This window comes from Pristiophorus japonicus, chromosome 11 (genome assembly GCF_044704955.1).
Source record: "Pristiophorus japonicus isolate sPriJap1 chromosome 11, sPriJap1.hap1, whole genome shotgun sequence".
NCBI lineage: Eukaryota > Metazoa > Chordata > Chondrichthyes > Pristiophoridae > Pristiophorus > Pristiophorus japonicus.
In genome coordinates this window covers 219,603,366-219,629,493 of record NC_091987.1, presented here as the reverse complement: position 1 = coordinate 219,629,493, position 26,128 = coordinate 219,603,366, and the positions used below count along the sequence as shown (strand labels likewise).

Genomic DNA, 26,128 nt, shown 5'->3' with positions numbered 1-26,128 from the left:
ATGTCTACACAGATTCGCGTTATGCTTTTGGAGTCGCTCACGACTTTGGTATGTTATGGCGGAAAAGGGGATTCCTCACTGCTGCTGGTACACCTATCCGAAATGGAAAAGAAGTCCGAGACTTACTGGAGGCCATACAATTACCTCAGGAAGTGTCCATCCTGAAGTGTAAGGCCCATACCAAGGAAATTATCACAGAAGCACAGGGAAATGCCCTAGCCGACCAGGCAGCTAAAGATGCCGCCTCACAGGGCGTTCCTCCAGAAGAACCAACACAGATGTGCAGATTGAAAGCACTCAGGACTCTGACACGAGACCTTCAAACAATGCAAGGCGAGTGCTCCCGAGAGGAAAAATGGACATGGATTGAGGCAGTAATTAAGCTATGCGAAGATGGTGTCTGGAGACAAAGAGTTACCGACAAGCCAGTCGCGCCACAAGCGCTTATGCCTTTTTTAGCCCAACAGATCCACTCGTGGGGACACTTGGCCTCACAACAGATGACGGCACGGTTCCAGAAAAGCTGGTGGGGTCGGGGATTTAAAAAACATGCCCAGCTGGTAACAGACCGCTGTGTGATCTGCCAGAAAAATAATTCTGGACCCATCACGGTAATGCCCCAACTGAGGCCCCCTGCCCCAGTCGGACCATTCCAGCATCTGCAGGTTGATTATATATCTCTTCCTTCATGCCAAGGATACACTAACATTCTTGTCATGGTCGACAGATTCTCTAGATGGGTAGAAGCTGTCCCAACTAAAAGAGCCACAGCCAATCACACTGCAAAGGTCTTGTGTAAGGATTACATTCCCCGATGGGGAGTCCCGAGTAGCATTGACTCAGATCAGGGAACACACTTCACAGGTGCTGTCTGCCAAGAAGTCCGTAGGTTACTGAACATTACGTGGGATTTACACTGTCCTTATCATCCACAATCATCAGGACAAGTAGAACGAATGAATCGAACTCTGAAACAACAGCTTGCCAAATATCACCAAGAAGGAACACCATGGCCCCAGGCACTACCAATAGTGCTATGTAGCATTAGGGCAACCCTGAACAGAACTACAGGACTAAGCCCATTTGAAATTATAACAGGAAGACCCATGTCGCTGCCAGGAACTATTGATTTACGGAAAGCTGATGTTCACTTAATGAGTGACACTTTGTTATCATACTGTCAGAACTTAACCAATGCTATTAGTTCTGGTTCCCGACAGGTATCGGCAGTTTGGGGTAATCCACCCGAAGGAGGACACGACATCATCCCGGGAGTCTGGGTGTATGTGAAAAAGTTGCATAAAGAACCTTTGGGTGCCAAGTGGGAGGGACCTTATCAAGTGTTATTGACCACCCAGGCAGCTGTTAAAGTCCAAGGAAAGAAAGCTTGGATCCACGCTTCACACGTTAAACGAGCACCCGTAACTGAAGCTGAAATCTAATAAGGACAATTACTTTTTGCGAAAATATATAAATTTACTGTAGTATTGATTGTAGTTATTCTAGGCATAGGCCTACTTCTTACTAGCCGACCCTCTGCACCAAAGGGAAATAGTAGGGTAGCAAGGGAATTACATGTAAATACCTTTTTATATATGTCATACATTTATGCCAAACAAGGTAACATTTCTAGTTGTTGGGTGTGTGCGCATATTCCTATTCACTCAAAGGGAGGGATTCCCTTGAGGCCAGTTCCCTTGAATATCTCAGAAATGGCTGAGTGGATAATTAATCAAAATAAAACAGGCAATGCGTTTCAGGATACGGAAAACTGGGCAGTAAATGGAAGTCAGCAGGTTACAATCTGACTACCTTTGAAGGGGGATATCAACCGTGCTACAATAATTCCAAACGGCCCCCATTTTTTGTTATCACTAACACAACGGGAATATGAAGACCGGGGGAATCGGTCTGTCTGATTAGAAACATCAAAGGAGGCCAAAATATGGGGTATAGTAACTGCTCCCGGAATTATAATATAATCAAGCCACGGAACCGTCCAAACTGGGCCGATGTGGGAATTTTTAACGTAACAGGGATTCTGAATAAAACAGATGGAAAAGCCTGGACAGGCCCCGGAGTGTTGCTGACAAAGAAACAGCTAACATTCATTGCCTATAATGGCACCTATTGGGTGTGTGGCCACAAGGCCTACCCTTGGCTGCCCCAGAATTGGATGGGATCCTGCTATTTAGCCTACATTGTGCCTTATATGTATCATATAAAGTCACTGTCGGAACATTTACACCGTCCTAAGAGAGCTATCACAGAAACAGAGAGGTTCTTTGCCATCCTGATCCCCAGGTATGGGACCGCCAAACTGGCAAGGGAATCCATTAACATGGCATCCGTTGTGGAATGGGTAGCCAATGATACCTCAGAGGCCCTAGTTAAAATCAATGCAGAAATGGTAGCAATCCGCACAGTAGCCCTACAGAATAGACTGGCCCTTGATTACATCCTGGCTGAAAAGGTAGGTACTTGCGCCCTACTCGGAACTGAGTGTTGCACATATATCCCAGATAGCTCCGAAGAAATGACCCACTTAGCGGAGCATATCCAAAAGGAGGTAGAAAAACTTAAGCAACCCCCATTATTCACTCTGTGGAGCGGAGCCACTGAATGGCTAGGTTCAATAGGAACTTCATCGGTGGAAGGTTTAATTCTATTTGTTGTAATTGTTTTACTTTTATATTGTTTGTTTATGTTGATTAAATGTTGTTGCGACCAGGTGGCTGTAGCTGCTGTCCCACAGGTGAGACACCTTGCAGGTCCCAGCAGACCGTCTGTACGTGGCACAGGGGTATGTTATGCTTAAGGGAAGGTTGTTTACTGGTTGAATTAAGATATTGATTTGGATTAAATTGGAATAAGGTTAATTAACCTACTAAAACCAGACTTCCATTGTGGCCACGATGGAACTCGGGTTGGTGTAAATTTGTGTGGAAGCTACTAGTCCGGACATGTGGCGAAACACATCAACAAATGTTAGAAGGAAACTCTATTAACATGTATGAAATTATTTTGTAGAATGTTTAACCAGTGATACCTGATGTTTTATGACTTAGTTTGTGAAAGAATCAAAAGGGGGATTGATAGAGAATTCAAACAGGCTGCATTTAGACAGGTTGAGAAAACACAGACTCTAAGTGTACGTGTGACTGATCAATCAACTTGACATTTCAGGAACTTTGACAGTGAGCCAATTCGGGGTTAAGAATATATCAATTGAGCCAATCAGGTCAAAGGAGGCGAGTTCTTTTCTGTAAATTGAACCAGGTATAAGTACATCCATTTTGGCCATGTAGTCTGAGAAGGACAAAGGCCTGGCTTAAAGCCAGAAGCTTGTTGCTGCTGCCAGAATAAAGTTACATTAAAACTACAATCGGAGTTCGTATTTCATTGGAAATTAAGAGATCTAACACCTACTACCGCGGTTAAACTGACTGGCCTGTAGTTGCTGGGTTTATCTTTACACACTTTTTTGAACAATGTTGTAACAGTTGCAATTCTGCAGTCCTCTGACACTACCCCTGTATCTATGGAGGATTAGAATATTATGGCCAGTACCTCCGCGATTTCCACCCTCACTTCCCTCATAAGAACATAAGAACATAAAAAACAGGAGCAGGAGTAGGCCATACAGCCCCTCGAGCCTGCTCCGCCATTCAATAAGATCATGGCTGATCTGATCATGGACTCAGCTCCACTTCCCTGCCCGCTCCCCATAGCCCCTTATCCACTTATCGTTTAAGAAACTGTCTATTTCTGTCTAAAATGTATTCAATGTCCCAGCTTCCACAGCTCTCTGAGGCAGCGAATTCCACAGATTTACAACCCTCTGAGAGAAGAAATTTCTCCTCATCTCTGTTTTAAATGGGCGGCCCCTTAGTCTAAGATTATGCCCTCTAGTTCTAGTCTCCTCTATCAGTGGAAACATCCTCTCTGCATCCACCTTGTCAAGCCCCCTCATAATCTTATACGTTTCGATAAGATCACCTCTCATTCTTCTGAACTCCAATGAGTAGAGGCCCAACCTACTCAAACTTTCCTCATAAATCAACCCCCTCATCCCCGGAATCAACCGAGTGAACCTTCTCTGAACTGCCTCCAAAGCAAGTATATCCTTTCGTAAATATGGAAACCAAAACTGCACGCAGTACTCCAGGTGTGGCCACACCAATACCCTGTATAACTGTAGCAAGACTTCCCTGCTCTTATACTCCATCCCCTTTGCAATAAAGACCAAGATACCATTGGCCTTCCTGATCACTTGCTGTACCTGCATACTATCCTTTTGTGTTTCATGCACAAGTACCCCCAGGTCCCGCTGTACTGCAGCACTTTGCAATCTTTCTCCATTTAAATAATAACTTGCTCTTTGATTTTTTTCTGCTAAAGTGCATGACCTCACACTTTCCAACATTGTACTCCATCTGCCAAATTTTTGCCCACTCACTTAGCCTGTGTATGTCCTTTTGCAGATCTTGTGTGTCCTCCTCACACATTGTTTATCTCCCATCTTTGTATCGTCAGCAAACTTGGCTACGTTACACTCAGTCCCTTCTTCCAAGTTATTAATATAGATTGTAAATAGTTGGGGTCCCAGCACTGATCCCTGCGGCACCCCACTCATTACTGATTGCCAACCAGAGAATGAACCATTTATCCCATCCGCTCCTGGTGATTTATCTACTCCAAGTTCAGCCAGCCTTTCTAATACCTCTTCTTTTATCAATATTTATCTTATCCAGTGTCTCCACTATCTCCTCCCTCGCTATGTCTGTGGCAGCGTCCTCTTCCTTGGTGAAGACAGATGCAAAGTTCTCATTTAGTACCTCAGCTGTACCCTCTGCCTCCGTGTGTAGGTCTCCTTCTTGGTCCTTAATCAGCCCCACCCCTCCCTTATTACCCTTTTACTATTTATATGCCTGGAGAAGACTTTTGGATTATGGTGGCTGCCATTCTATTCTCATACCCTCTCTTTGCCCCTCTGATTTTCTTTTTCATTTCCCCTCTGTCCTTTCTATATCTGATTCTCAGATGTATTAGCAACCTGACATCCGTCATATGAATTCTTTTTCTGCTTCATCGTACTCTCTTTCTGTTTCATCATCCAGGGAGCTCTGACTTCAGTTGCCCTACCTTTCCCCCTCGTGGGAATGTACCTCGACTGTACCTGAACTATTTCCTCTTTAAAGGCAGCCCATTGTTCCGATACAGTTTTGCCTGCCAATCTTTGATTCCAGTTTATTCGGGCCAGACCCGTTCTCATCCCACTGAAATTGGCCTTCCTCCATTAACCATTTTTACTCTAGAATGCTCCTTGTTCTTTTTCTACTGACACTTGCTCCACCTGACCCCATTCCCCAGAACCAGATCCAGCAAATGCCTCCCCCCTCATCAGGCCAGAAACATACTGATCAAGTAAGTTCTGAAAGTTCACTTCAGAAATTCTTCCCCCTCCCTGCCCTTTGCCCTATTACTATCCCAGTCTATATTCGGATAGTTGAAGTCCCCATTATCACTATGCTATAGTTCTTGCACCTCTCTGTAATTTGCTCCTCCATAGTTCTCCCCCGATAGAATGCACCAAGCCTGAATGTTGTCCAGGTCTGCATGTGTCCACGGACTGCTTCATTTTCTTAGGAGTTGCGGATGGAACTAAATAATCAGCAAATATCCCCACGTCTCACCCTATGATGGAGGGAAGATCATTGATTAAGCAACTGAAAATGTTAAGAATCAAAAAGTCTAATGGAATGCTGGCCTTTATATCTAGAGGACTAAAATACAAGGGGGTAGAAGTTATGCTGCAGCTGTACAAAGCTCTGGTTAGCCCACACCTGGAGCACTGTGAGCTGTTCTGGGCCCCACAGCTTAGGCAGAATATATTGGTCTTGGAGGGAGTGCAGCGTAGGTTTACCAGAATGATACCCGGACTCCAAGGGTTAAGTTACAAGGAGAGATTACGTAAACTAGGGTTATATTTGATCAAAGTTTTCTAGATATTAAGGGGACCAGACAGGGGAGATAGAGAGAAACGATTTCCTTGATTGGGGATTCCAGGACTAGGGGGCATAGTCTAAAAATTAGAGCCAGACCTTTCAGGAGAGAAATTAGGAAACACTTCTCCACACAAAGGGTGGTGGAAGTTTGGAACTCTCTTCTGCAAATGGCAATTGACGCTGGGTCAATTGTTAATTTTAAATCGGAGATTGATGGCTTTTTGTTAACTAAAGCTATCAAGGGATTTGGGCCAAAGGCGGGTATATGGAGTTAGGTCACAGGTCAGCCATTATCTCATTGAATGACAAAGCAAACTCGAGCGGCTTAATGGCCTCCTCCTGTTCCTACGTTTCTATGTCAAGGGCAGTCACTTTCACCTCACCTCTGCAATTTAGCTCAATTGTCCACGTTTGGATCAAGGTTGTAATGAGGTCGAGAGCCGAGTGGACCTGGCGGAACCCAAACTGGGCATCAGTGAGCAGGTTATTGGGAGTAAGTGCCGCTTGATAGCGCTGTCGACACCACCTTCCATCACTTTGCTGATGATTGACAGTAGACTGATGGGCGGTAATTGGCCGGATTGGATTTGTCCTGCTTTTTGTGGACAAGACATACCTGGGCAGTTTTCCACATTGTCGGATAGGTGCCAGTGTTATCGCTGTACAGGAACAGCTTGGCTAGAGGCGCGGCTGGTTCTGGAGCACAAGTCTTCAGCACAACAGCCGGGATGTTGTCGGGGTCCAGAGCCTTTGCTGTATCCAGTGCGCTCAGCCGTTTCTTGGTATCACGTGGAGTGAATCGAATTGACTGAAGACTGGCTTCTGTGATGGTGGGGACCTCAGGAGGAGGCCGAGATGGTTGGAAATGCTTCAGCCTTGGCTTTTGCATTGATTGAGGATGGGAACGTTCATGGTATCTCCTCCCCCCATTAGTTGTTTAGTGGTCCACCACCATTCACGACTGGATGTGGCAGGACTGCAGAGCTTTGATCTGATCCGTTGATTGTAGGATCGCTTAGCCCTGTCTATAGCATGTTGCTTCCGCTGTTTAGCATGCATATAGTCCTGTGTTGCAGCTTCCCCAGGTTGGTATCTCATTTTTCGGTACGCCTTGTGCTGCACTCCTGGCATGCTCTTCTGCATTCCTCATTGAACCAAGGTTGGTCCCCTGACTTGATGGTAATGGTAGACTGAGGGATATGCCGGGCCATGAGGTTACAGATTGTGGTGGAATACAATTCTGCTGCTGATGGCCCACAGCGCCTCATGGTGCCCAAAAATATTGAAATGGCAGTCGAGTATTCTACAAATACATCAGTAGGAAGAGAATTGTTAAATGTGAGGTGGGAGCGGAGAGGATAGTGTGTTAGTGGAGGGGAAGTGAAATTTGGCACGATGATTCAGTACTTCACCTCAGTGTTTCCAAAAGAGAAAGATATTGGAAAGGAGGCAAGTCTTGAATTGGTCCAAAGTGAGACGAGAGATATTAAAAGAACATAATTAGGAGCAGCAGTCCGTCATACGGCCCCTCGAGCGTGCTCCGCCAGGAGTTTCTCCACATCTCAGTCCAAAATGACCGACCCCTTATCCTGAGAATATGACCCCTAGTTCTAGATTCTCCAGCCCGCGGAAACAACATCTCAGCATCTACCCTGTCAATCCCCCTCAGAATCCTACATGTATTAATATCACCTCGGGGGGGGAGTAGAGGGGAGGGGAGAGGAAGGGAGGGGAGAGGGGAGGGGGAGAGTGGAGAGAAGAGGAGAGAAGGGGAGGAGAGAGGAGGAGAGAAACATAGAAACATAGAAAATAGGTGCAGGAGTAGGCCATTCGGCCCTTCTAGCCTGCACCGTCATTCAATGAGTTCATGGCTGAACATGCAACCTCAGTACCCCATTCCTGCTTTCTCGCCATACCCCTTGATCCCCCTAGTAGTAAGGACTTCATCTAACTCCTTTTTGAATATATTTAGTGAAATGGCCTCAACAACTTTCTGTGGTCGAGAATTCCATAGGTTCACCACTCTCTGGGTGAAGAAGTTTCTCCTCATCTCGCTCCTAAATGGCTTACCCCTTATCCTTAGACTGTGACCCCTGGTTCTGGACATCCCCAACATTGGGAACATTCTTCCTGCATCTAGCCTGTCTAACCCCGTCAAAATTTTAAACGTTTCTATGAGGTCCCCTCTCATTCTTCTGAACTCCAGTGAATACAAGCCCAGTTGATCGAGTCTTTCTTGATAGGTCAGTCCCGCCATCCCGGGAATCAGTCTGGTGAACCTTCGTTGCACTCCCTCAATAGCAAGAATGTCCTTCCTCAAGTTAGGAGACCAAAACTGTACACAATACTCCAGGTGTGGCCTCACCAAGGCCCTGTACAACTGTAGCAACACATCCCTGCCCCTGTACTCAAATCCCCTCGCTATGAAGGCCAACATGCCATTTGCTTTCTTAACCGCCTGCTGTACCTGCATGCCAATCTTCAATGACTGATGTACCATGACACCCAGGTCTTGTTGCACCTCCCCTTTTCCTAATCTGTCACCATTCAGATAATAGTCTGTCTCTCTGTTTTTACCACCAAAGTGGATAACCTCACATTTATCCACATTATACTTCATCTGCCATGCATTTGCCTACTCACCTAACCTATCCAAGTCACTCTGCAGCCTCATAGCATCCTCCTCGCAGCTCACACTGCCACCCAACTTAGTGTCATCCGCAAATTTGGTGATACTACATTTAATCCCCTCGTCTAAATCATTAATGTACAATGTAAACAGCTGGGGCCCCAGCACAGAACCTTGCAGTACCCCACTAGTCACTGCCTGCCATTCTGAAAAGTACCCATTTACTCCTACTCTTTGCTTCCTGTCTGACAACCAGTTCTCAATCCATGTCAGCACACTACCCCCAATCCCATGTGCTTTAACTTTGCACATTAATCTCTTGTGTGGGACCTTGTCGAAAGCCTTCTGAAAGTCCAAATATACCACATCAACTGGTTCTCCCTTGTCCACTCTACTGGAAATTTCCTCAAAAAATTCCAGAAGATTTGTCAAGCATGATTTCCCTTTCACAAATCCATGCTGACTTGGACCTATCATGTCACCTCTTTCCAAATGCGCTGCTATGACATCCTTAATAATTGATTCCATCATTTTACCCACGACTGAGGTCAGGCTGACCGGTCTATAATTCCCTGTTTTCTCTCTCACTCCTTTTTTAAAAAGTGGGGTTACATTGGCTACCCTCCACTCCATAGGAACTGATCCAGAGTCAATGGAATGTTGGAAAATGACTGTCAATGCATCCGCTATTTCCAAGGCCACCTCCTTAAGTACTCAGGGATGCAGTCCATCAGGCCCTGGGGATTTATCGGCCTTCAATCCCATCAATTTCCCCAACACAATTTCCCGACTAATAAGGATTTCCCTCAGTTCCTCCTCCTTACTAGACTCTCTGACCCCTTTTATATCCGGAAGGTTGTTTGTGTCCTCCTTAGTGAATACCGAACCAAAGTACTTGTTCAATTGGTCTGCCATTTCTTTGTTCCCCGTTATGACTTCCCCTGATTCTGACTGCAGGGGACCTACGTTTGTCTTTACTAACCTTTTTCTCTTTACATATCTATAGAAACTTTTGCAATCCGTCTTAATGTTCCCTGCAAGCTTCTTCTCGTACTTCATTTTCCCTGCCCTAATCAAACCCTTTGTCCTCCTCTGCTGAGTTCTACATTTCTCCCAGTCCCCGGGTTCGCTGCTATTTCTGGCCAATTTGTATGCCACTTCCTTGGCTTTAATACTATCCCTGATTTCCCTTGATAGCCACGGTTGAGCCACCTTCCCTTTTTTATTTTTACGACAGACAGGAATGTACAATTGTTGTAGTTCATCCATGAGGTCTCTAAATGTTTGCCATTGCCCATCCACAGTCAACCCCTTAAGTATCATTCGCCAATCTATCCTAGCCAATTCACGCTTCATACATTCAAAGTTACCCTTCTTTAAGTTCTGCAGAAGGAAGTGCAGGGGAGGGGAGAGAAGGTGAGGGGGAGGAGAGGAGGAGAGGGGAGAGAAGGGGAGGAGAGAGGAGGGGAGAAGGAGAAGGAAGCAGAGGGGTGAAGAGGGGAGGGGAGGGGAGGAGAGGAGAGGGGAGGGAGAGGTGGGCCGGGGGGGGGGGGCTGTGCTCAGTGTAACAGGCAGATTGACTAAGGACGGGTGCCACCAAACCCAAGAGCTGGCCCCATCCTGCTCCAACATGGGGATCCTGAGTCTATGCAGGGAGAGGGGAAGAAAGACACTTGATAGTCACTGAAGATCACTTTGCAAACAGTGAAAAAACACAGAAATATTGTCAATTCTGAAATCATTTAAAGAGATCTTGTCCATAATCTACAGTTCATTATATAATTTTAATTAGTAACGTTAAAATCATTGCTTTCTACAACAAGTAAATACATTGAAAACATTTGTAATGAAAGGCACTGTGTGGTGTGCTCGAGGGGTTCCCCACTCCTGACACAGCTCGGCTCACTAACTTGCTATTCCTCAGTTAGTTGTTCAAGACTTGCTGGGTGGAATCCGACAGATTTGTGAGTTGGGACTGAAGCTCCTGCCGAATGACCTCTGTATGCGGGCTGTTTCTCCAGCATGTCCTCTGCATTGATCACTTTGCCAGGAGCGCTGGTCTGATCGAACGTCGCGAGTATGTGATCAATGTTCTTGTTGAGATCTTCGACGGATGGGTTGGGACTGCAGCTGCTGCCCACCGTCAGGAAGACATTTTCTTTCAGTCCAGTGGTGCCAGGGAGCAGATCTTGCTTCAGAAGCTGCACTTTCCTATTGAGCTTTGCCTGTAGGTCCTCAACATGGGGCATCACCTTTGGGTTCAGTGCCCCAACCTGTTGCCTCACTGTGACTGTGGCATTTTTCACTTTGGGAATCAGCCTACTGAACAGATCCTGGAGTTTCTGGTCGAGCCTGCCGGGGTGATCCCGAGCAATGCCGGCCAATGCCGTGGTGAGACTTTTCAGCCGCTCAGGATTGTCACCAAGCGAAGCCAGAACATCCTGCGGGGCCCTGGGGTTGTCCACATTGACTGGCTGCTCCGTGTCGGGTGGCAGTGTCTGCCGAGCTCCCTCAATGCTGGTGTTCAGCTGCTGGCGGCGTTCCTCAGCGGGAGGGTGCAGCTCCTCATCAAACAGTTCAATGTTCCTGCTGACCCTCTGGTCAACCCCAGCAACTGGAGAAAGTTTCTCCCTCAGCAATTCCATCTCCTCACTGATCTCTTTGCGAAGTTTCTCAGCGAATTCTATGATCATCCCATGATAATCATCAGAGATGGAAGATAGTTTCGGCACGTCAAGCTTTATAAGGTAACTGGAAGCGCAAAGAGAGAAAAGGTGATTTATTACATCGATGGAATAGGAAAAAAACATGTTGTTTGAGAGCATTTTGGCGAATGGAGAAACAATGAGGACAGTCAACCAAACATCGCACAGAGCAAGTTTCTGCCATTCGAGTGGAATCGTGTAGTATTGGCCTCTAGTTCCAGGAATGGGTCCATCAGGCACGACCCAGCGATGTCCATCTCACACTGATGCTGTGGACATTTATTGGGCATCTGATTCCCTCCTTTGCCATAATAATTTAATGCTTTTGCTTGAAGTTGAATGTGTCGACAGCGACTGGGTCATGGGCCACTGCCCACTGCTGCCCACCCACTGCCCACTGCCTGCCCACTCACTGCCCACCCACTGCCCACCGAGTTGATGGTACTCCCTGTAGCTACTCACCTGCCACTCAATACCCCTCCCCCAATTCCGTTGAAGCACACTGCAATGTCCGGTCGATTTGTGTGAATCCCAGCACAATAGCTTTGGGAATTAACCTTTCAATGACCTTTATTCATTCAATATTGGACAATAATAGGGGCAAACAATAATGTAGAATGGCAATAGGAAACATTTAAAATTGTGTTCAACAAAGTCCAGGAAAAATATATTCTGCTAAAAATCAAGAACAAACTAAACACTACTTAGACTCCATGGATGAATAAAGACATAAGGTAATATTGAGGACAAGGAAAGAGGCATACACAAAGTACACGGAAAGCAGGGGAGAGCATGATAAGGGAGAAAATGAAGAAATTAGGAGAGATGTCAAAAAAAATTAGGCAAAGAGGAACTATGAAATTAAATTATCAAGGAAAATAAAACAAAATAGTGAAATGTTTCACTGACTCATAAATAAAAAAGGAAAGCTGGGATCAGAATAGAGCCACTAAGGATGGACAGGATAACACCACAGGCAGTCAAAGAGAGATGGCAGAAATATTAAATCATTACATTGCTTCAGTATTTATCAGGGAGAGTTTCAGAAACCAGCAAAGGATGATCAAAAAATTGATAAAATTGACCAAAAAAATAGACTATGAGAGAAAACTATCAAGAAATATAAAAACAGATTGCAAGAGCTTCTACACATTTGTAAACAGGAAACGTTGGTCCCTGAGAGGCTGAGACAGGAGGAATTATGGGAAATAAGGAAATGGCAGAAATATTAAACAAATATTTTGTATCTGTCTGTGGGGAATCAATGGACTAATGAGGGCGAGGAACTTAATGTCATTAATATAAGTAGAGAAAAAGTACTCGAGAAACTAATGGGACTAAAAGCCGACAAATCCCTGGACCCGACGGCCTACATCTGAGGGTTCTAAAAGAGGTGGCTGCAAGACAGTGGATGCATTGGATTTGATCTTTCAAAATTCCCTAGACTCAAGAACGGTCCCAGCGGATTGGAAGGTAGCAAATGTAACACCGCTATTCAAGAAAGGATGGAGGGAGAAAACAGGGAACTACAGGCCAATTAGCCTGACATCAGTCATCGGAAAAATGCTGGAATTCATTGTTAAGGAGGTGGAATCAGGGCACTTAGAAAATTATAACATGATTAGAGCAGAATCAACATGGTTTTATGAAAGGGAAATCGTGTTTGACAAATTTATTAATGTTTTTTGAGTTTGTAACTAGCAGGGTAGATAAAGGGAACCAGTGGATGTAGTATATTTGGATTTCCAAAAGGCATTTGGTAAGGTGCCACATAAAAGGTTATTACACAAGATAAGAGCTCATGTGATTGGAGGTCATTTATTAGCATGGATTGAGGATTGGTTAACAGACAGAAAACATAGAGTAGGGATAAACAGATCTTTTCAGGTTGGCAGGCTGTAACTAGTGGGGTGCTGCAAGGATCAGTGCTGGAGCCTAATTGTTAGATCTCTTAATTCCCAATGAAATACGAACTCCGGTTGTAGTTTTAATATAACTTTATTCTGGCAGCAGCAACAAGCTTCTGGCTTTAAGCCAGGCCTTTGTCCTTCTGAGACCACATGGCCAAAATGGCTGTACTTATACCTGGTTCAATTTACAGAAAAGAACTCGCCTTCTTTGACCTTATTGGCTCAATTGATAGTCTGTTAACCTTTAATTGTCTCGCTAACCAAGATCCTAAAATGTCAAGTTGATTGATGACTTGAAGCAATGTGGTCTGTGTTTTCTCAAAACTGCAGCCAGGCTGCAGAGTTTGAATTCTCTATTAGTCCCCTCTTTGATTCTTTCACTAACTGAATCATAAAACATCAGGTACCACTGGTTAAACATTTTACAAAATAATTTCATACATGTTAATAGAGTTTCCTTCTAAAATTTGTTGATGTGTTTCGCCACATGTCCGGACTAGTAGCTTCCACACAAATTTACACCAACCCGAGTTCCATCGTGGCCACAATGGAAGTCTGGTTTTAGTAGGTTAATTAACCTTATTCCAATTTAATCCAAATCAATATCTTAATTCAACCAGTAAACAACCTTCCCTTAAGCATAACATACCCCTGTGCCACGTACAGACGGTCTGCTGGGACCTGCAAGGTGTCTCACCTGTGGGACAGCAGCTACAGCCGCCTGGTCACAACAACATTTAATCAACATAAACAAACAATATAAAAGTAAAACAATTACAACAAATAGAATTAAACCTTCCACCAATGAAGTTCCTATTGAACCTAGCCATTCAGTGGCTCCACTCCACAAAGTGAATGATGGGGGTTGCTTAAGTTTTTCTACCTCCTTTTGGATATGCTCCGCTAAGTGGGTCATTTCTTCGGAGCTATCTGGGATATATGTGCAACATTCAGTTCCGAGTAGGGCGCAAGTACCTCCCTTTTCAGCCAGGATGTAATCAAGGGCCAGTCTATTCTGTAGGGCTACTGTGCGGATTGCTACCATTTCTGCATTGATTTTAACTAGGGCCTCTGAGGTATCATTGGCTACCCGTTCCACAACGGATGCCATGTTAATGGATTCCCTTGCCAGTCTGGCGGTCCCATACCCAGGGATCAGAATGGCAAAGAACCTCTCTGTTTCTATGATAGCTCTCTTAGGACGGTGTAAATGTTCCGACAGTGACTTTATATGATACATATAAGGCACAATGTAGGCTAAATAGCAGGATCCCATCCAATTCTGGGGCAGCCAAGGGTAGGCCTTGTGGCCACACACCCAATAGGTGCCATTATAGGCAATGAATGTTAGCTGTTTCTTTGTCAGCAACACTCCGGGGCCTGTCCAGGCTTTTCCATCTGTTTTATTCAGAATCCCTGTTACGTTAAAAATTCCCACATCGGCCCAGTTTGGACGGTTCCGTGGCTTGATTATATTATAATTCCGGGAGCAGTTACTATACCCCATATTTTGGCCTCCTTTGATGTTTCTGATCAGACAGACTGATTCCCCCGGTCTTCCTATTCCCGTTGTGTTAGTGATAACAAAAAATGGGGGCCGTTTGGAATTATTGTAGCACGGTTGATATCCCCCTTCAAAGGTAGTCAGATTGTAACCTGCTGACTTCCATTTACTGCCCAGTTTTCCGAATTCCTGAAACGCATTGCCTGTTTTATTTTGATTAATTATCCACTCAGCCATTTCCGAGATATTCAAGGGAACTGGCCTCAAGGGAATCCCTCCCTTTGAGTGAATAGGAATATGCGCACACACCCAACAACTAGAAATGTTACCTTGTTTGGCATAAATGTATGACATATATAAAAAGGTATTTACATGTAATTCCCTTGCTACCCTACTCTTTCCCTTTGGTGCAGAGGGTCGGCTAGTAAGAAGTAGGCCTATACCTATAATACCTACAATCAATGATACAGTAAATTTATATATTTTCACAAAAAGTAATTGTCCTTATTAGATTTCAGCTTCAGTTACGGGTGCTCGTTTAACGTGTGAAGCGTGGATCCAGGCTTTCTTTCCTTGGACTTTAACAGCTGCCTGGGTGGTCAATAACACTTGATAAGGTCCCTCCCACTTGGCACCCAAAGGTTCTTTATGCAACTTTTTCACATACACCTAGACTCCCGGGATGATGTCGTGTCCTCCTTCGGGTGGATTACCCCAAGCTGCCGATACCTGTCGGGAAACAGAACTAATAGCATTGGTTAAGTTCTGACAGTATGATAACAAAGTGTCACTCATTAAGTGAACATCAGCTTTCCGTAAATCGATAGTTCCTGGCAGCAACATGGGTCTTCCTGTTATAATTTCAAATGGGCTTAGACCTGTAGTTCTGTTCGGGGTTGCCCTAATGCTACATAGCACTATTGGTAGTGCCTGGGGCCATGGTGTTCCTTCTTGGTGATATTTGGCAAGCCGTTGTTTCAGAGTTCGATTCATTCATCCGTAACTCGGCCTGTTGTGCTGACGTTCCTGAGGGTAAACATCCTTTTACCACTACCTCATATAAGGTTGTAACTGCCCATCCTGCTTTTCTGGTACCATTGTCAACAAAGGAGGAACCATCTGTAAACAGGATGAGGTCTGGGTTGTGCAGAGGCTCCTCTGCTGCTAAGGCTGCTTCTTCTGTTTCTTTTAAAATCTCCACGCAGTCATGCTCTTCACATTCTCCCCCCTCTTGCTCCCTCGATTCTGACATCGGGAGCATAGTTGCGGGATTAACCGGGCTGGCCTGGACGATATGGTAACCGGGTCCAAGTATACTGTTGTCCTTGGACCGTGAAAGCAAACCACTGTCGAACCTCCGGTGCCAGAGGCACCGACCAAAATCCGTTGGCCATATCTATAACCGAGAAATATTTATGTTCCGGTTTGAGGGCATTAAAAATGGTGGAGGGATCTGCGACCAAAGGAGCTTTTTGATCAATACACTGGTTAGCTTTCCTATAATCGACAGTCAAACGCCAAGTCTCATTAGATTTCTGTACTGGCCACACGGGGTTATTGGAGGAGCTATGCGTTTTAATAAGCACCCCTTGTTTCTTCAATTGCTGAATAACCGGTAAGATTCCCGCGATAGCAGTTGGACTGATGGGATACTGTTTAGTGCATGGAGGCTTGGTCCCGGTAAATGACGCAGGCTCCATCTGGAGTAGGCCACAATCGTTCTTATCTTTAGCCCATATCGGGTGTTCCTTCAATTCTTCTTTCTTCAAAGTTCTAATTGACCATGTCACCCGACCATCCTCGAAATGCAACGATGAATCTATTTGGATTAGAACGTCCATTCCCAAAAGGGGTTGATCTACTGGGCCTATCCAGACCGGCGTGGTTAGTTCATGTGGACCCAGCCCTATAAGTACCGGTGTTGTCCTTTTAATTTCCATTTTATGGCCCCCAACTCCATAGGCTGTACGTGCCCTACCATCCAACGGCAAAAAGTCTCCATATTGTAGGGGTAAGCATGTTAATTCCGCCCCTGTGTCTAAAAGACAGTCCACATCCTTATCGCCCACCCTCACAGTTATATATAGCCCATCTCCCCTCTGTTGTATTAGTGCGAGGAGGGGGGCCAGGGTGGGCTCTAATCGTTTTTTGCTATCCCAAGTAACTCCTTCTGTTGTTGTATTGTCAGTCACTTAAATGCTTCTATGAGGTCGTTATCTTGTGACAAGCCTGGTTTGTTGGCTGAATTGTATCCCTGGCTGCGTCCTCTTCCCCAGCCACGACCTTGCTGTTTTGCCCTGCACGTCTTGGCCCAGTGACCTTCTTTCCCACAATAATGACATTTTCCGGGTAATTTTCCGAATGACTGTTTATCGGAATCCTGGGATTTCCATCCCATAGCCTGTACAGCTCGGACTTTAGCTCCCATATCCCGATCTAATTGGTTACATCGATCCACCAATGCTGCAAAGGTAGTTCCTCTACCTTCCCAGTCCGGTAACACTACCTTAAGCATTTTGGACAGTTCTGGCTTTAGACCTGCCACGAAAGCTGCTTTCAGGGGTCCAAACACTTGTTCATCCATTTCCTCATCCGTATTATTCATACCCAAATGTTCTAACCACATACATCTAAACCGCTCATCATACTCCAGGACCTCCTCTGTTCCTTTCTGTTGGCAGGCTGCAATTTTTCCCCAGTCTGTCTTAACTGGACTGAAGGCTTGCAGCCAGTGTTTAATCGCCTCTCATCCTGCGTCTATTTCTTGCTCATTCTGCCCCAAAGCTTCATCTACCTTGTCGTGCAATTTTCTTCCCTGTGTTTTTGACACCATTATGGTCAAAATTTGCACTCCGTCCCAGGGATGAAGTTGATATATATTTCTTAAGCGGTCCAATTGGTCCCACGTTTTTACTCCCCCTTTCTTTGGATTGGGCAATTCCTTGGACCATTTATCAATTTTCTCTGGGTCTGCCAGAGCATGAACTAAGTATTCTTTGTACACCCTTCTCTTTGTTTTTTTAGTTCCGCCCTCATCCGCAGTCTCTTCTGATTTGACTACAACTCGTCTTTTTTTAAACGGGGCAAAGCGCACCCCTAATTCTTCATCATCCTCCGACACTGTATTGTCGGAGGATTCAGAAACCGTATCTATTCCTCGGTCGTGTCTTCGGGTTTGCGCTTTTAATTTATCCAAACATGGGTACCCTGGGAATTGATCAATACATTTTCCTTTTCCTATTACTGTCTCTTGACCTAATGATTTTTTCCATTCTTTAATTTCACCTTTAAGATCTTTAACTTCCGCTTCCAGCTTTTCAAGTTCAAGCTTTTTCTGTTGCAGCTGCGCACAAACAGCTTGCAATTGATCCTTTGTACTGGTCAGTTCTCGATCATGTTGGGAACACATTATAATTTCATTCCGGTTTCGGATCTGGCCCATAACCGCTAGGGACCATCTAGTTCGCTCTTTATTTTTCATACTGGTCGTTTCTCCCCAGACCCTTTTAATCTCGTCCAAGGACCATTGCCCTTTGGAGGTTCCGTACTTTTGTTCGATCTTAATACAGGTTTTAGATAAGTTGAATTGTTGCTCTATGTATTCTTTCAACTGTTCGAGGATTTCATCGATCGAAACCTCAGGTGGTGCCTGCCCACCTTTAACAGTTGTAGGCAATTCTTTGCTCTTATCTCCTGCTGCCATAATACTGATTTCTTTACTGGGGTCTCGAGTCGTAGGCTTTTAGCCGATCAATAGGTCGGTGATTAATTAACTAACACACCGCCGAAGTTTAGACGTCTATGGGACCTCGAGCCGACTACCAACTGGAGGGTTCACAAACCGGAGGCTTTTGGAATCGCGTAGAAGGAGAGGCGAATTTAGACTTTTGACCGAGGACTTTTATAAAGAGGAGTCCTTACCTCAGTATGTAGGTCCGATGTCCAAAATTCAGTTTCTTCCCTCAGCGATCCTGTTCATGACGCCAAAATTGTTCGATCTCTTAATTCGCAATGAAATATGAACTCTGGTTGTAGTTTTAATGTAACTTTATTCTGGCAGCAGCAACAAGCTTCTGGCTTTAAGCCGGGCCTTTGTCCTTCTGAGACCACATGGCCAAAATGGCTGTACTTATACCTGGTTCACTTTACAGAAAAGAACTCGCCTTTTTTGACCTTATTGGCTCAATTGATAGTCTGTTAACCTTTAATTGGCTCGCTATCCAAGGTCCTAAAATGTCAAGTTGATTGATGACTTAATGCAATGTGGTCTGTGTTTTCTCAAAACTGCAGCCAGGCTGCAGAGCTTGAATTCTCTATCACTCAGCTATTTACAATCCATATTAATGACCTATATTAATGGCCAGCCCACACTGTGCGATATGTGTGCGAACTAGGTCCGTGCAGCAGAGCTGGTCTCCAGTCGTCTTGGTTAACCCTTGTCACTGGACCAAGACCTCGCTCTGTCAAGCCCGTGTGGTGACTGGTGTGCAACGGTCACCCCACGTTAAAAAAAATCCAGGCACAGGCATCTTCCACCCTTCAATATACTGTTTGGGATCTGGAATATTAGATCCTTCATTGAAACGCCTGTGAACTCATTGAACACATCCCTTTTTGGTGTGGAAGCAAGTCATCCTCGATTCGAGGGACCACCTAAGAAGAGAAGAAGTAATGACTTGGATGAAGGGACCGAGTGTAATGTATCCAAGTTTGCTGACGATACAAAGCTAGGTCAGACTGTAAGCTGTGAGGAGAACACAAAGTATCTGCCAAGGGATATAGATAGACTGAGTGAGTGGGCAGTGAGGTGGCAGATGGAGGATAACGTGGAGAAATGTGAGGTTAGTCACTTTGGTAGGAAGAATACAAAAACAGAATCTTTTTTCAATGGTGAGAAACTTTTAAATGTTGGTGATCAGAGGGATTTGGGTGTCCCTTGTGCAAGATACACAGAAAGCGAGTGTGCAGGTATAGGAAGCAGTAAGGGAGGCAAATGGCATGTTGGTCTTTATTGCTGGGGGTTGAGTTTAAGAGTAAGTAAGTCTTGCTCCAATTGTACAGGGCCCTGGTGAGACCACACCTGGAGTACTGTGCACAGTTTGGGTCTCCTTATCTAAGGAAGGATATACTTACCTTGGAGGCTGTACAACGGAGGTTCACTGGATTGATTCCTGGGATGAGAGGGCTGTCTTATGAGGACAGACTGAGTAGAATGGGCCGATACTCTCTGGAGTTTAGAAGAATGAGAGGTGATCTCATTGAAATGTACAAGATTCTGAAGGGGATTGACAGGGTAGATGCTGAGAGGTTGTTTCCCCCGGGCTGGAGAGTCTAGAACCAGGGGGCACAGTCTCAGGATAAGAGGTTGGCCATTTAAGACAGAGATGAGGAGGAATTTCTTCACTCAGAGGGTTGTGAATCTTTCGAATTCTCTGCCCCAGAGGGCTGAGGAGGCTGAGTCTCTGAATAAATTTAAGGCTGAGATAGATAGATTTTTGGAGTCTAGGGGAATCAAGGGATATGGGGATTGGGCGGGAAAGTGGAGTTGAGGTAGATGATCAGCCATGATCTTATTGAATGGCGGAGCAGGCTCGAGGGACCGAATGGCCGAGTCCTGCTCCTATTTCTTATATGTCCTTATGCTAACAGGTGGAGACATCGGACAATGAGATTAGAAATGATATAACTGCATTTAAAATAAAAAGAGGAGAAATATTAAATAAACTAATCAAACTCAAAGAGGATAAAACCCCTGGTCCGGACGAGTTACATCTATTCATTTTAAAAGAATCTAGGGAAGAGATAGCAGAGGCATTACTATATATATTTAATAATTTGTTAGAAAAAGGTGTAGTGCCAGAGGACGAGTAGATAGCTAACGTAATACCTATATTTAAGAAGGGGATAGAACCTGTATCAGCTTAACATTGGTAGTAGGAAATATAATGGAACCCCTATTAAAGGAGAAATTAGAAGGACATCTAGAAACTAAAAATATAATAATGAATACTCAGCATGGATTTGAAAAGGGAAAGTCTTGCTTGACCAACCTCACTGAATTTTTTGAAGTGGTAACAGAGAGAGTAGACAAGGGTAACGTAGTAGATGTAATTTATCTAGATTTTCAAAAGATCTTCGATAAGATACCACATACTAGACTAATGAACAAGGTCAGAGAATGTGGAGTCAGGGGTCAAGTAACAGAATGGATAGCTAGCTGGCTTCAAGACAGAAAGCAGACAAAGACTTGCATTTATATAGCGCCTTCACCACCACCAGATGTTTCAAAGCGCTTTACAGCCAATGAAGTACTTTTGGAGTGTAGTCACTGTTGTAATGTGGGAAACGCGGAAGCCAATCTGTGCACAGCAAGCTCCCACAAACAGCAATGTGATAATGACCAGATCATCTGTTTTAGTGATGTTGATTGAGGGATAACTGTTGGCCAGGACACCGGGGATAACTCCCCTGCACTTCTTCGAAATAGTGCCATGGGATCTTTCTCGTCCACCTGAGAGAGCAGATGGGTCCTCGGTTTAGCGTCTCATCCGAAAGACAGCACCTCCGACAGTGCAGCACTCGCTCAGCAGTGCAATGGAGTGTCAGCCTAGGTTTATGTGCTTAAATCTCTGGAGTGGGACTTGAACCCACAACCTTCAGACTCAGAAGCGAGGGTGATACCCACTGAGATACTTCCAGAATGGGCATATAACTGGCAAATAAATTTCAACACAGATAAATGTGAGGTATTAGGATTTGGTAAGAAAAATAGAGAGGTCACATAATACTTGGGAAATAAGAATCTAAATGGGGTAGAGGAATAAAGGGATCTCGGATACAAATACATAAATCACTAAAAGTTGCAACACAGGTTAACAAGGCCGTAAAAAGCAAATCAAGCACTAGGGTTTATTTCCAGAGGGGCAGAATTGAAAAGTAGGGAAGTTATGCTAAATTTATATCAATCCTTGGTTAGACCGCATTTGGAGTATTACGTACAGTTCTGGTCGCCATATTATAAAAAGGATATAGAGGCACTGGAGAGGGTGCAGAGAAGATTTGCAAGAATGATACCAGAAATGTGAGGGTATAAATATCAGGAATGGATGGACTGGCCTGGTCTTTATCTGAAGCTCTTTATCTGAATGCATGTAGCATTCGTAACAAAATAGATGAGTTGATGGCACAAATAGATACAAATGGGTATGATCTGATAGCCATTACTGAGACGTGGTTACAAGGTGACCAAGGCTGGGAACTAAATATTCAAGGATATTTGACAATTCAAAAAGACAGACAGAAAGGAAAAGGAGGTGGGGTAGCACTGTAATAAAGAATGAGATCAGTGCGTTAGTGAGAAAAGATATTGGCTCAGAAGATCAAGATATTGAATCAGTTTGGGTGGAGATAAGGAATAATAAGGGGAAAAAGTTGCTGGTGGGCGTCGTCCATAGGCCCCTAACAGTAGCTACACTGTTGGACAGAGTGTAAATCAAGAAATAATGGAGGTTTGTAAAAAAGGAACGGCAATAATCAAGGGCGAATTTAACCTTCATATTGATTGGACAAAGCAAATTGGCCAGGGTAGCCTTGAGGAAGAGTTCATAGAGTGTATCCGGGATAGTTCCCTTGAACAATACATTGTGGAACCAACCAGGGAGCAGGCTATCTTAGATCTGGTCCTGTGTAATGAGACAGGATCAATAAATGATCTCCTAGTAAAGGATCCTCTAGGAATGAGTGATCATAACATGGTTGAATTTCAAATTCAGTTGGAGGGTGAGAAAGTTGGATCTCAAACCAGTGTCGTGAGCTTAAATAAAGGAGACTACAAAGGTATGAAGGCAGAGTTGGCTAAAGTGGACTGGGAAATAGGTTAAAGTATGGGACGGGACGGTTAATGAGCAGTGGCAGACATTTAAGGAGATATTTCATAACTCGCAACAAAAATATATCCCAATGAGAAGGAAAGACTGTGAGAGAAGGGATAAGGGATGGTATCAAAGTGAAAACAAGGGCCTACAATGTGGCCAAGACTAGTGGGAGGCCAGAGGATTGGGAAACTTTTATAATCCAACAAAGAACGACTAAAAAAATAATAGAGAGGGAAAATGGATTATGAAAGCAAACTAGCACAAAATATAAAAACAAATAGTAAGAGTTTCTACAGGTACATAAAAAGGAAATGAGTGGCTAAAATAAATGTTGGTCTTTTAAACGATGAGACTGAGGAATTAATAATGGGGAACAGGGAAATGGCAGAGACTTTGAACAAATATTTTGTATCGGTCTTCATGGTAGAAGACACTAAAAACATCCCAATAATGGATAATCAAGGGGCTATAGGGAGGGAGGAACTTAATACAATCACTATCACTAGAGAAGTAATACTCGGTAAAATAATGGGACTAAAGGTGGACAAGTCCCCTGGACCTGATGGCTTGTATCCTAGGGTCTTAAAAGAAGTGGCTGCAGAGACAGTGGATGCATTGGTTGTAATCTACCAACATTCCCTGGATTCTGGCGAGGTCCCAGCGGATTGGAAAACCCCAAATGTTATGCCCCTATTTAAACAAGGAGGCAGTCAAAAAGCAGGAAACTATAGACCAGTTAGCCTAACATCTGTGGTTGGGAAAATGCTGGAGTCCATTATTAAGGAAGCAGTAGCGGAACATTTGGAAAAGCATAATTCAATCAAGCAATCAACATGGTTTTATGAAAGGGAAATCATGTTTGACAAATTTGCTGGAGTTCTTTGAGGATGTAATGAGCAGGGTGGATAAAGAAATCTGTAAAGGGACATAGACAGGCTAAGTGAGTGGGCAAAAAATTTGGCAGCTGGAATATAATGTGGGAGAATGTGAGGTTATCCACTTTGGCAGAAAAAAATAGAAAAGCAAATTATAATTTAAATGGAGAAAAATTACAAAGAGCTGCAGTACAGAGAGACCTGGGGATCCTTGTGCATGAAACACAAAAAGTGAGAATGCAGGTACAGCAAGTAATCAGGAAGGCAAATGGAATGTTGGCCTTTATTGCAAGGGGGATAGAGTATAAAAGCAGAGAAGTCCTGCTACAACTGTATTGGTGAGGCCACACCTGGAGTACTGCATGCAGTTTTGGTCTCTGTATTTAAGGAAGGATATACTTGCATTGGAGGCTGTTCAGAGAAGGTTCACTCGGTTGATTCCAGAAATGAGGGGGTTGACTGATGAAAATAGGTTAGAAACATAGAAACATAGAAATTTACAGCGCAGAAGGAGGCCATTCCGGCCCATCGTGTCCGCGCCGGCCGACAAAGAGCCACACGGCCCTCGGTCAGCAGCCCTGAAGGTTACATAGAAACCTATGAACAATGACGGAAAGGCAAAGAGCACCCAGCCCAACCAGTCCGCCTCACACACTGTGACACCCCTTATACTGAAACATTCTACACTCCACCCCAACCGGAGTCATGTGATCTCCTGGGAGAGGCAAAAACCAGATAAAAACTCAGGCCAATTTAGGGAGAAAAAATCTGGGAAAATTCCTCTCCGACCCATCCAGGCGATCGACACTAGTCCAGGAGATCCCTGGCCATATTCTATTCCCTGCAGTACTTACCATTATATCTGCACCGTCCAACAAAAGGTCATCCAGTCTAATCCCAATTACCAGCTCTAGGTCCGTAACCCTGCAGGTTACTGCACTTTAAGTGCCAATCCAACCATCTCTTAAAAGTGGTGAGGGTTTCTGCATCCACCACTCTTCCAGGCAGCGAGTTCCAGATCCCCACAACCCTCTCCGTAAAGAAACCCCCCCCCCTCAAATCTCCATTAAACCTTCCACCAACCACCTTAAAACTATGCTCCCTTGAAATAGACCCTTCCACCAATGGAAATAGACCCTTACTATCCACTATGTCCAGGCCCCTCAATATTTTGTACACCTCAATAAAGTCTCCTCTCAACCTCCTCTGTTACAATGAGAACAAACACAGCCTATCCAATCTGTCCTCGTAACTATGATTCTACACTCCAGGCAGCATCCTAGTAAATCTCCTCTGCACCCTCTCTAGTGCAATCGCGTCCTTCCTATAATATGGTGCACAGCACTGCCCTCCAATCATCAAGATCCACGGCGCGGCCCTGGACAACGTGGACCATTTCCCATATCTTGGGAGCCTCTTATCAACAAAGGCAGACATTGATGCGGAGATTCAGCATCGCCTCCAGTGCATCAGCGCAGCCCTCGGCCGTCTGAGGAAAAGAGTGTTTGAAGACCTGGCCCTCAAATCTACCACCAAACTCATGGTCTACAGGGCTGTAGTAATAACCACCCTCCTGTATGGGTCTGAGGCATGGACGATGTACAGAAGGCACCTCAAGTCGCTGGAGATATATCACCAACGATGTCTCCGCAAGATCCTGCAAATCCCCTGGGAGGACAGGCGCACCAACATCAGTGTCCTCATCCAGGCCAACATCCCCAGTATTGAAGCACTGACCACACTCGATCAGCTTCGCTGGGCAGGACACATAGTACGCATGCCAGATACGAGACTCCCTAAGCAAATGCTTTATACGAAGCTCCTTCATGGTAAATGAGCCAAAGGAGGACAGCGGAAATGTTATAATGACGCCCTCAAAGCCTCCCTGGTAAAGTGCGACATCACCACTGACACCTGGGAGACCCTGGCCGCAGACCGCCCGAGGTGGAGAAAGTCCATCCGGGAGGGTGTTGAGCTCTTCGAGTCTCAACGCAAGGAGCATGAAGAGGCCAAGCGCAGGCAGCGGAAGGAGCGCGCGTCAAACCTACCGACCCCTTCCCCTGACCAATGTCTGTCCCACCTGTAACAGGGTCTGTGGCTCTCGTATCGGACTGTTCAGCCATCAAATAACTCACTTTTGAGTGGAAGCAAATTCTCCTCGATTCCGAAGGACTGCCTGTGATGATGATGATAATAATATGGCGACCAGAACTGCACACAGTACTCCAGCTGTGGCCTAACCAAAATATTATACAATTTAAGCATAACCCCTCTGCTCTTATATTCTATGCCTCGGCCAATAAAGGCAAGCATTCCATATGCCTTCTTAACCACCTGGCCTGCTACTTTCGGGGATCTGTGGACAAGCACTCCAAGGTCCCTTTGTTCATCTACACTATTAAGTGGCCTCATTGCTAGGTTGAGTAGGTTGGGCCTATACACATTGGAGTTCAGAAGAATGAGAGGTGATCTTATCGAAACTTATTAAGATAATGAGGGGGCTCGACAAGGTGGATGCAGAGAGGATATTTCCACTCATAGGGGAAACTAAAACTAGAGGACATAGTCTCAGAATAAGGGTACTACCATTTAAAACTGAGATGAGGAGGAATTTCTTCTCTCA

General features: G+C 44.7%; 1 protein-coding gene across 1 annotated transcript in view; it reads right to left on the bottom strand.

Moving 5' to 3' along the window:
- Positions 1 to 26,128, bottom strand: part of LOC139275682 (apolipoprotein A-IV-like) — a 39,325-nt gene that overhangs the window by 11,067 nt on the left and 2,130 nt on the right. Inside the window, exons 3-4 of the mRNA XM_070892848.1 lie at positions 10,634 to 11,388; positions 6,625 to 6,704 (exon numbers count right to left, since the gene is read on the bottom strand). Of these exons, the coding sequence (XP_070748949.1) occupies positions 6,625 to 6,704; positions 10,634 to 11,388 (835 nt within the window). The remainder of the gene's footprint in view (positions 1 to 6,624; positions 6,705 to 10,633; positions 11,389 to 26,128) is intronic.